Genomic DNA, 11091 nt, shown 5'->3' on the forward strand with positions numbered 1-11091 from the left:
AAGCATCAGCCAGCCGAGGAAGCATTCGACTTTGGCTGATCGGATCAGCTAATCCAGCTAACTCCTCTGCCATCCCCTAGTTACCATCATCGCCTTCACGTCGGCCTCTTCCGTCCTGCCGTTGAAGTAGAGACATACTAGCTCCGGGGACCGCATGCTCCTAGGCCTTAGAAATCAGCTGGCTTATCATATGGTCGTTAATACTATAAGGGCTACAGTAACTTGAAGGTCTGTGCAACCTGTCCTTCTTCGTACCACGAGTCGACAACGTCCTTGGGCGCTGTCTTCAACACTCCCACCCTTTCAAAACCCGTTTGCTCCTCATTCAACGACCGCAGTATCAGACAGGCGTAGCAATCGTTTACTTCAAAGCCAGTCTTGAGGCAGAACACCCGACAGCCCTCTTCCAAGTGGTGCGAGCCCAAGGCGTCGGAAAATGTGTAATCAGGGTACATTTCGTATCCGCCAGTTCCTGTGGACCCAATGTACCCCGGGCGGTACTGTATGAGTTTGCCATCTGGAGACCCGGAATCGACCGTCCACGATCCCTCGGCGAGAAGCCCACGCACGGTCATCTCGGCGTGCTGGATGGGACCGAACTCATCTGGGCCCGCCAGCTCGACGTGGTAGCTCACCACGTGGATATGCCCGGAAGGCGCCGTCATTTCCCGCCAATAATACGGCCATACAACCCCGCTCGTCACGGAGGCCCACGACCACGAAGGGACCGGTCTGAACTCAGGCCGTGTGCAACTCCTGGTAGGCGGGACGACCCAGAGTAGGTCTTGGGCCAGGCTATTCTCCCATAACCCTGCCACATAGCCACCAAGGGAGCTTCTATGTTTTGTTCCAAAATGCCTGGCTATGCCTGCGAGCGCTGGAATCCTGTCCGAGCCGTAGGTCAGTCCTAGGTACGAGTAGTCCCGGGCCATCTGCCGCCACAGTGTTTTTACGTCGCTCGAGTCTGTCCAAGAATATAACTCATTCTTTTTAGACCGATGGCTGGCCGCCCCACCACACTCGCAGTACCCTTTATTACCCGAGCATTCCATCGAGACTTCGTTTCGGGTGAAGTGGACGAAACGCGGCGACAACAGACGTTCTTGGTAGACCCAGCCGCGTCTGAGGAGGGGGAACTCGGCTGACTCGGAGAGGTCGGCAAGCTTTGGGCGATTGTTCATATATTCATGGTCCGGGTACTCACGGATGAAGATGTCGCTTCTCTTTGTTTCGACAGGGGAAATGGGGATTTTCGCCACAATATGGAACATGCCATTGTCACTATCACTAGAGCTCGTGGCGGCGATGGTAACGTAGGCGCCACTGTAGATGTTGCACATCTGCGCGGCCTGGATCTTCCAGTCTTCAGTGTCGTCCTGGATAATGCACAAGGAGTCGATCCAAAGATACTTCAGACCGAGATGCAAGGCCACCTTGCTGGCCTCCTGAAAGGTCTTGGGGAGTATGTGGGACGGAATCTGTTCAAGGTGGGCAGCAAGCGTCTTTGTTGTGGTTTTGCATCGCCCGGTAGACGGCCCCCAGCGATGGCTTAGGCACGCATATGATTCTTGCCGACGACCCAAGCTTTGCTCTAGGCGGAAGACGACCTGGCCGCCAGCGTCTGTAGACAACTCCACCACTCGGTCCGGGAAAACGCTTGCTAGTGGTCTGCAACCTTCGTGAGACGTCTCGCAGTCCTCCAGCCAAGTCTTGATAGAATTGAAGGAGACGGTGGAGCCGGTATAACCCAACGCAACTGAAGGTGAAACCTTTCGAGCTGCTGGGTGAGCTAGAAATGGTTACTATAACTTGTTTAGGATGAGGACGAATTCTAATAACATACAGTACGTTGGGGCGGTGTACCCAAGTAACATGTCAACGTGCTTCTCCTGATGCTGTGTGTCATGGTTGCCTGTCCTCGTTGTCACCCGGAGGTCAACCCGAAGGCTGGGTTCATAACATATTTGATGGCCAACAAACCACCTGAGCGTGCATTGGCTATGCCAGCACGGTTCATCTAGCGTGAAGCCTTGATCGTGTAATATGTTATCGAGGCATTTCAGGATCGCCGCACAGCCGACACAGCCTCTTTCAGAAGAAACCCTGAGTGCTACAGGCTCTGTCTTTAGTTCCATCACCGAGGCGTTCTTCGGCGGCAGAAGGACATCGTCTAGCCGTCCAGCTTCTCGACTCGAAGCAGCTTCTTGACCCGATGTTGTTTCGACGATGAATCTTCGTGACACAATGGGCTGTTCGAGGAACGGGGACCCGGCCGTCAACTTGAAGTAACAGATTCCACAGCTGCGAAAGCGGGAGATTAATGACATCTCGTTGTCCATGGTCTGAGATCACGGATGGTTATTGGCTCTTGTTGTAATGATGTATAACAAATTCAGCGACCATGAGGGGAAGAGCAGCGGATAGCCGATATTGCTCTCGAGCTGTAACAAAGTTGAACGCGCACGGAGTAGTAGGAATAGGCAGACATTTCTCATAATTAACTGTCAGCAGAGGCTCGGGCTACAGGGCAGTGTCATGAACAGCCGGCCACCATGCATAGCCACCCACCTGCATATTGTGGATGCAACCTGACAGCAGCCGCAAGCAGCAGCATTACCCCACGTCTGATTAACTTGGCAACAGGGGCGGCACAATTAGCCGTATATTACCCGTCTTAATAAACTGATGTTGAGAGTATACTACTTCTTCTTATGTTTTATCTGAACGACGTCGGTTCAAATTTCGAACTTCCTAGAACGCCAAGCTTGTACGGAGAAAAAAAGAGATAAAGGAGAATGGCATCCACTACAGCGATTAAGGATGTGGCGGTCATCGGAGTAAGACAATTATATCTACAGCACAATACTCAATGGGGTAAGGCCAGGTACTGCTAAGGTGCTAATCTTTGTTCTAGGCTGGTGGCAAACTCGGTCGACTCATCACGACGGCCCTCCTCGACGCCGGCTTCACGGTCGTTGCGCTGGCTCGGGCAGACTCCTCCACCCCGCTCCCAGAGGCGTGACGGCGGTCCGGCGTGTGGACTTTGCGTCGATGGAGGATCTGGTCGGGGCCCTGAGGGGCCAGGACGCCGTCGTCTCCGCGATCGGCACCATGGCCGTCGCGCACCAGCGCGTGCTCGTGGAGGCGGCGGCCCGCGCCCAGGTGAAGAGGTTCGTGCCCTCGGAGTACGGGCTGAACACGCGCAGCGCGGGCCTGCGGGACACCAAGCTGGGGCGTATGCTGAAGCCGAAAATTGACATGGTGGATCGCTTGATCGAGCTGGCGGAGCATAGTGCGGGGGCGTTTACGTGGACCGGGCTTGGCAACAACCTGTTCTTTGATTCGGTGAGTGAGACCCGACTCCTATCATCAGTCCTACGGAAACGGGAGCACTGATTCTCTGGCCTGTATGCAGTCGCTCGAAGCTGGTTTGCTCGGCATCGACATTTCCGCCCAGAAGGCGACCATCGTCGATTCTGGCGACGAGCTCTTCTCGACCTCGAACCGCGGGCTGGTGGCCCGAGCCGTCGTCGCCGTGCTGGAGCGGCCAGATGAGACAGCAAACCGCTACCTGATGGTGCAGTCCTTCGTCACAACGCAGAACGAGCTGCTGAAGGTCGTCAGCGAGGAGATGCAGAAGGCTTCCGACGGCTCAGGCCAGAAGTTTGAGGTCAAGCACATCACGGCTGCCGGCACGGAGAAGGTCGCGGACGACGCCCTGTCAGGGGGCAACGCGTTTGATGCGTTCTGGGCTTACGTCCGCCAGTACCAATTCGCGGACGGGGCGGGGCGCGCGCTCAAGAGGGAGGTGACAGCCAACACACTCCTGGGGCTGGGGGAGGAAGACTTGAGAGAGAGTGTGCGCTCGGTCTTGGTGGATATGCAGGTAGTCTGAGAGGAGATCTATACAATCATTCTAGATGGATCATGTCTCTACGATAGCTGACTTCAAAGAGTACGCTACGAGTGTCAATCCGGCGCGGCATCAGATTGTGTACCAACAGCCGCTCGTTCCATCGCCGGCGTCCCCCTTGAGGCCAAACCCGTCAAAACAAAGCTTCGAGAAGTAGGAGTAGGGGCAGCAGGGATAACAGCAATGATGGGGATAGTGGCATGCAAGGACCGATCACTCAGACACATTATGCGCTTCGTGGCCGGGGGTGAACGTCGTTGGATAGCCTGCCTTGTCCCACGACTTGGATTAAATGAGATACCACCTGATTCATTGGCCAAGATACGGTTGAAATAGGTCTCTCCGCGGATTGTATTGCTTAGACATCCCTACAAATGCCAACCACGGTTCGTATAAGGAGGAGACCGGAACAACTATAGTTTTCGGCGGGACTTTTGTGTGGGGTAGGTCAACCGACTTTCTTTCCCCCAGTCATATGGTCTATGTTTAGCTTGCTGGCTCTTGCCCGTCTTGCGGCACAGCAGGGTCTAAGTGCTGGAGGGTGGAAGCAGTTACTAGATTAGACAGATGGATAGGCAACACATCCCAAATCCTTCGGGAGGTTAGTGCGGCTTTGCCGCTCCCTAGATGTCAAAGAATCCTACTACTACTAACAGGGTCTAAGTGGGATATTGTCGAGCCAGGTGCGGCGCAGACAGCGGTGAGGTGCGGAACAGGGACGTCGACTGGTCTTGAGACGGAAACTTGCCGTCCACGAATAGCTTCGTTGCCAGAGCGTAACTTGGGACTCGGGTGCTCAGATGCCCCTATTTCCACGCCACTGGTGATGGCTGCATACGCTACCGTATAAGTATCTCATGTCTGCCCGTCCTAGATTCTCTTCACTTACACTTCTACTTACACCATTCATCACATTCCTACTCCGTCCATCCATCCATTACCACACTCTCTCGGCACGCCACCGGATCACTATATATCACACCATTTCCACTCACATCAGACGACATACAAGGCACAATGCAGCTCATCTCTGCTCTCACCCTCGCCATGGCAGGCCTCGCCTCCACCGTTTCCGCCAACACGTGCGACAGGATCAGCTTCAAAGGCGGCAACCAGTACGTCGTCAGGGCGGACGGCGTAAGCGACATTCCCGGCATCTGCGGAGGTCTCCGGGACAACCTCCACGGCCGCAGCTGCAGTGTCTACCCCTTCAGCCACTCGTGCGTGGAGGAGGGTGGTCAGTTGGTATGGAAGTTTTCCTCTACCGACTTTTGCACCTCGGGCAACGTCGAGGGGGCATGGTGGGAAGCCACAAAGAACCGGTTCGGCGACATTCAATGCGTGCTGTCCTGCCAGAACCGGGAGGCCTTCTGCGACTAAACCAGCGGACGGATTCAAACTTTCCCCTTATATGTGGAGGAAGAGGTATCGCCTCTCTTCCCTTGTCTGCCAGGGAGTCTGAGAGAGGCGTGTATTTGGAGTTAAGCATGTATTCGTCGGACGCCCTGGGCTGTGGGCGACGATGAGATAACACCATTGTCTACCGTCGATTTGAGAGAGTTGGAGCTTTATGCGTCTGTGCGTTATTCTATTCTAGTTCTACCGAGCAGCTTTCCCCTTTACCGGGGTTTTTCAATCTTACCTATAAGAGTCAATACACATTTTAACCTCAAGAAATTATGATCGGGACGACCAGAGCCGAGAAAACGGCTCAACCCGCTGGTCGGAGATGGTGGCCCACAACCTGGAAATCTAATAGATGAAGCCCGCTTTTATTGACCCTCCTTAAAGCGGCATGTAATAATATGCGAGGCACAACGAGGTTAAAGTGCAAAATCTTTGCTCTCAGACAAGCGGATATGTAAAGGAAATGCAATATTCAATATTCAATCAATATAACACCCTCCCAGAAGGGGGAGTCAGCGAGGGTGGTCAGCAAGGTGGGGGGCAAGAGTGAACGAGGGAGGGAAGGGATCTTATAAGTCTCTTGGCTAATTACATGTACCATACGCATTACGTAATAGCACTTTCTACATTATATCAACGCGTTCTCCTGCTTCCTATGCTTGTTGCAACACAACTCTTTGTTCAAGTGGCCATTGTCAGCGGCCAACATGCGTTTTTCACTCTCGCGCCTCGCACTCTGCGTTTCACTATTGCACCAAGGCAGTGCTGCTCACGTCGCAGTATCCGCTGATAAGGATGCTGTGATAGAAAACAGGGGGCTTGTGGGCGGCCTTGTCGGAGGCGTTCTCGGCACAGTACTAGGTCTGGGCGATGTGCTTAAACAGCTCGACCAGACACGAGATCCCCGGGCCATTCTGGACATCCTGAACGGAGTGAGGCCTCGGGCAACACCAACGAGCCTCCCAGAAGTGCAAGAGACTTTGCAGGGCATCTACGGCTCCGCAACACCTACGAATCTGTACAAGAACATTGCTCTTCAGCTTGGCTCGGGCCTTGGGCCACTAATAGATGACAACCGAGACTTGATAATCGCTGTCTTAGGATATGGCGAAGGTGAGGACTCGGTCAACAATCCCAACAACCCGACCAACGTGTCGCGGACCGTTTACCCGACGGCGGCTGCCGGCGACGCACCGTACAGCCTACCCGAAGCTCAGCTGCGGGCCGCTATTCGGATCCCGGCGGCCTTTACGTTCGGCGCCAAACCTCCCGTGCTACTCGTACCGGGCACATGGTCCTATGGTGGCTCGGTATACGGGCCGAATCTGCGGAAACTGCTCACGGACTCGCCACACGCGGACCCGGTGTGGCTGAACGTGCCGGGTGCCATGGCGGGGGACGCCCAGGTCAACTCCGAGTACATCGCATACGCCATAAACTACCTCTCGGCCATCTGCAGCAACAGCAGCAACAGCAGCAGCGACGAGGTCAAGGTCAGCGTCGTCAGCTTTTCGCAGGGAGGCCTGGACACGCAGTGGGCTTTCACGTTCTGGCCCTCGACGCGGGCTGTCGTGTCCAACTTCCTGCCCGTGTCGCCCGACTTCCACGGGACCGTCCTGGTGAACGTGCTGTGCCTGTCGGCAGACAGCGACGTGGGCCTCGGTCCGTGCGACCCGGCCGCGATCCAGCAGGAGTACACGTCCCACTACATTGCGACGCTGCGGGCGGCCGGCGGCGACAGCGCCTACGTGCCCACGACGACCTTCTACTCGGGCCTCCTCGACGAGATCGTCCAGCCGCAGCACGGCACGGGGGCTTCGGCCTATCTCTTGGACGCGCGGGGCGTCGGCGTCGTCAACGTCGAGGCTCAGGTCGCGTGTCCTCCGGCGTCGCCAGGGGCGGGCTTCTACGGCCATGCCGGCATGCTGTACCACCCGCTGACGTACGCCCTCGTCGTGGACGCTCTCTCTAATGGCGGGCCCGCGGACCTTGGTCGCATTGATATCGGGGAGGTCTGCTCTCACTATGCGGCGCCCGGCTTAGGCCTGGAAGATGTCGTGGCTACGGTCGCCTTGATACCCATGGCTGCTGGTTTGCTACTCTCGTCGCTGGATAAGAGACTGGTTGAACCGCCGATCATGCCGTACGCAAATCAACCGTCAGACCGCCAATAGAACGCAATTAGATATGCACAGGTTTTGTGGTCGACTTAACGACGAACGCGAGGGGCCGTCCACGGCTAAGGACTTTGCATATCGGAAAAGCATAATTAAATCAGGAAAATGGGGTTGTGTTAATAATATGAAAGGCAAGTCGGCATTCAATATCTTTCTACAAGACTGTGTAAAGTGGCGCCAGAGATACGGGTTAGGGTAAGGGGAAAGGGGAAAGTCACAGTGGTGATGGGTTACAGAGTGTAATTAGCTAGCTAGCAAAGGGCAATGGCTTAATACAGAATATACTATTAAGTAATTTAATATCTCTTCGACTTGATATCCAGCTCTTCTGCCCTGCTCGGTCTAACCACACCATCCACGGGTCTCACACGTTGTCCTGGCCACTCAACTAATATCCTGGGTACGCTCCCCGGTAACTCATGTACTGTTTCATGTAACCCAACTCGATTATGTTTCGTATCTCTAAGCCTACCTATTAGCCCATTGAACCTCTCAGGGACCATGCATTCGCATAGCTTATCGCCATCAAGAAGTATATAATCATGATCCTCTTCACATTCGCTCTGGTTATTCTGCGCCTTCATGAGGACGACAGCAATGCGGTAGCCGTCGGCTGTTGCGCCTGCAATAGGTCGAAGGAGTTGCTCGCACTCTTCTTCATTAAAGTGCGGCTTGAGTAGCCAACGACGTACCACCGCACGGAACTCATAGAGACCAGACAGTTGGATTAGTCTTGCACGCAGATCGATGCTTAAATCAATGGATGACACGCCAGCATGGCAACGCCTGCGTAGCCAAGGCATAATGCGGGCGATTCCTTGGATGGCGTAACGACGTGAACGAAGGTTGCAAGCGAACAGTGCGTAATGGCCTCGTCCTAGCGCTCTCCCAACTCCTCCAGCATTAGGAAACTTCCCCTGCTCGCAAAGTGCAGCTGCCAGCCCGGGGGTATTCCCAGACTGCCAATGAGCTAGATCAAATGGAGTAAAGCGCATCGAAGGTGACAAAATACGCTTCAGCAGGTGAATCTCTGGCTCATCGTCTTGAGACAGAACCTTGGTATGATGAAGCCAGTATTCATGAGCGTAAAGATAGAAGTGAAAGCGTTGTTGGGTTTGGCTCTGATATTGTCCACTTATGTCGGAGAGGGTTTTGCCAATGTCCATTCGTCCTGGATCCCGCTTCCTCAGCAATTGCAGTGCGAGAGTACGTACGACTGAAGAGTTCCCTAGCGCGGCAGCCGTAATGCGAGCTGGGGCATCTTGAGCAGGTACACTAGGGACTCGAATTGTGGAAATCTGTTTCTGAAAAACATTGTAATGCAGGTATGTGAGAATGACTCTGGCCATGTCGAGTTCGGCGGCTTGCCTGCTGAAACGGAAATTGTTGGGGTCTTCCTTGCCGCTGAGTAGGAACTGCTGTACACTTGGGTGAATGAAGTGTGCTGTCAACTGCTCTTCATCAACGACAATCAAACTACCGCAACATGAAAGAACCGTTCTGATATTATTGACCAGCTTCTTGGGATCCCATGCTGTCTGCAGTGGCAGAACGCTGATGGCCTCACGGAGTTCATCCAACGAGAGTGGCCTCATCGCTACCAGCAAGAGTTTAAGGACTCTATCTTGGTACTCTGGGGCTAGAGGCTTCCGTTGATGGAGGATACGACGATATATTTCTGGTAAATCGGTAGGTAAGTCATCGAGGGCGGCGCGGATACTTTCATCTGTCTTTTTGGAGCATATCGAGTCGATTTGCAAGGCAGCCCATAGAAACCTAACACCCGTATTAATTAGTCCAGGCCCAGCTGAAACATCGGTATTGGACTCACATTCCTCGTGCCCCTTTCTGTAGCACGTCTCGGATTTGCAGTATCAGTGTAGGATCCCCGATAGTGAGCGCCCCCGTTTCCAAACTGGTCTCAAGCTTGGTCTGGATGAATTCGTGGATCTCTTGATTTTCTTCTGGCATGAGAAGAATTTCGGATTGCAAAGATTCAAACTCTTCCTCTACCCGCTGTTCTGCCCCTAGCCGGTTCGATACGCACATGAAAAAGGCTCCGCCATGAGGGGCGTTCAAGAGGTCGCTGATAGCTGTAAATACCATTCTCCTTTCATTAGGAGGGCACTCGTCTAGGCCGTCAAGAATGAAATACACCCGAGGGAATAACGGAAGTAGGCTTTGAAGGAACTTTGTCATATCTTGACGACCCGAACTTGCGACAACAGTATCCATGGCAGAACCCTGTAATTTGTCTAATGGGATGGCTTCGATCATCTGGCGCGCGAGGCTACCAAATATTGTGCTGGATCTCAGCGAGTCGTCGTCGTCCGGGCGGCAGAAGAAAAAGGCTACTGCACGTGTTGTAGGTGCAAGCAGGATGTCCTCTACCATATTTGCAAGGAGTACCGTTTTGCCCGATCCGAGGGTTCCTGCTACCCGCAGTAGCGCCGAATGGGATTGACCCTCCTTCCAGTCTAGATATGCCGGCACTGTCGAGAACCACCTCGTGGAGCCTGTGTTTCTTGCCAGTTTCCAGCCAACTTGGTGATCAAATCGGGTGCAGCCATCCATAACATTTTGCCTGAGAGCAAGTTTCTGTCCGTACTTATGGGCACTCGAGAGTTTCTGCAGTATTTTTCTCGAGGCCGAGTTATCTCGGGCTTCATCCAAACCGAATTGGTCTCGTATCCGGGCAGACCATTTTTCAAGGTCTCTCTGATAACTTCCCATGTCCGGTTTTCCAATGGCTGTCCTGAGCTGCCCCAGCTTTGACTTCACACTCAGATTATATACGTGATGGCAGAGATTGACGACAACGATGAAATACTCTGACATAAAGTCATGCAGAGCCCGAGATTTGGGCTGCAGGGCCACCATCTCGTTATAGCGGGGTGCAGATTTCCCAACGCCCAAGAAGAGCTCCGAGAGGCTCTCGAAGTATGACTGGAACTTTATGGCGGCCTGGTTTGGCGGTAGGTTTTAGTCATGTTTTCCTTTCGCCCGGAACACCTACAAGCAGTGTGGTGCGCACGATGGTCCAAACACCGCAGGCCACGATGTTCTGAGAACCTCCTATGATTACATCGCCGATGGCAGCGAATTGCTGGATGCATTCCAGCGTTTTCGTCAGTCTCGGCCCGTAGCACCGAGAACCTACAGCATGAGCTGTGTGGTCGATCTTCGCGGTCAGCTGCAAGACGCTCTTGACAGTCGGCGGGGATGAAACTGTAAGGCTCTTGGAGAGCGAGAATTCGCGTTTGGCGTCGCCCTGGAGGTCCGCTTCAAACTCCGACACGGCCTGCGCGAGCCTGATATCGGCCTTCAGTGCTGCTGCGCTTGCCAAAGCGCGTGACATTTCTTATTCAAGAAATGATGGTGCCGACACACGCGTCGGACGGTATCAAGATAGTGAGTAGGTGATCGGTAGTCTTCTGAGTATCCTACAGACTATTTCAATTCGGTAAAGAACAGGATGGGCTGAAGTATGTCACCAAACTCCGCACCCGCGATGTCAGCAACCCCTCAATTTTGGTGAACCAATCAACTAAGATCCCCCCCTATCGCTGACCCCCGCCTCACTGACAGGCCATT

The 11091-nt window shown here is 53.9% G+C and overlaps 5 protein-coding genes across 5 annotated transcripts; 3 read left to right on the forward strand and 2 right to left on the reverse strand.

The window, feature by feature from the left end:
- Nucleotides 1-212: 212 nt before the first annotated feature.
- On the reverse strand, nt 213-1874 carry PG998_004396 (heterokaryon incompatibility protein-domain-containing protein; the record flags this gene model as incomplete). Its single annotated transcript, XM_066871214.1, has 2 exons — nt 213-1789; nt 1844-1874. 2 exons carry the CDS (start codon nt 1872-1874, stop codon nt 213-215), a joined length of 1608 nt encoding a protein of 535 aa, XP_066734964.1.
- A 1177-nt stretch (nt 1875-3051) lies between these two features.
- PG998_004397 (NAD(P)-binding protein) lies at nt 3052-3895 on the forward strand (the record flags this gene model as incomplete). The annotated part of the gene is made up of 2 exons (XM_066871215.1): nt 3052-3345; nt 3416-3895. 2 exons carry the CDS (start codon nt 3052-3054, stop codon nt 3893-3895), a joined length of 774 nt encoding a protein of 257 aa, XP_066734965.1.
- A 1035-nt stretch (nt 3896-4930) lies between these two features.
- Nucleotides 4931-5293, forward strand: PG998_004398 (uncharacterized protein; the record flags this gene model as incomplete). The annotated part of the gene is made up of 1 exon (XM_066871216.1): nt 4931-5293. One exon carries the CDS (start codon nt 4931-4933, stop codon nt 5291-5293), a length of 363 nt encoding a protein of 120 aa, XP_066734966.1.
- A 734-nt stretch (nt 5294-6027) lies between these two features.
- Nucleotides 6028-7494, forward strand: PG998_004399 (uncharacterized protein; the record flags this gene model as incomplete). Its single annotated transcript, XM_066871217.1, has 1 exon — nt 6028-7494. The coding sequence occupies one exon, from the start codon at nt 6028-6030 to the stop codon at nt 7492-7494; it is 1467 nt and encodes a 488-aa protein (XP_066734967.1).
- An 880-nt stretch (nt 7495-8374) lies between these two features.
- PG998_004400 (uncharacterized protein) lies at nt 8375-10855 on the reverse strand (the record flags this gene model as incomplete). The annotated part of the gene is made up of 4 exons (XM_066871218.1): nt 8375-8456; nt 8503-9273; nt 9329-10461; nt 10514-10855. 4 exons carry the CDS (start codon nt 10853-10855, stop codon nt 8375-8377), a joined length of 2328 nt encoding a protein of 775 aa, XP_066734968.1.
- Between the last annotated feature and the right edge of the window lie 236 nt (nt 10856-11091).

Source organism: Apiospora kogelbergensis, assembly GCF_038363985.1.
Source record: "Apiospora kogelbergensis strain CBS 113332 chromosome Unknown utg000002l_segment0_segment0, whole genome shotgun sequence".
Classification (NCBI taxonomy): domain Eukaryota; kingdom Fungi; phylum Ascomycota; class Sordariomycetes; order Amphisphaeriales; family Apiosporaceae; genus Apiospora; species Apiospora kogelbergensis.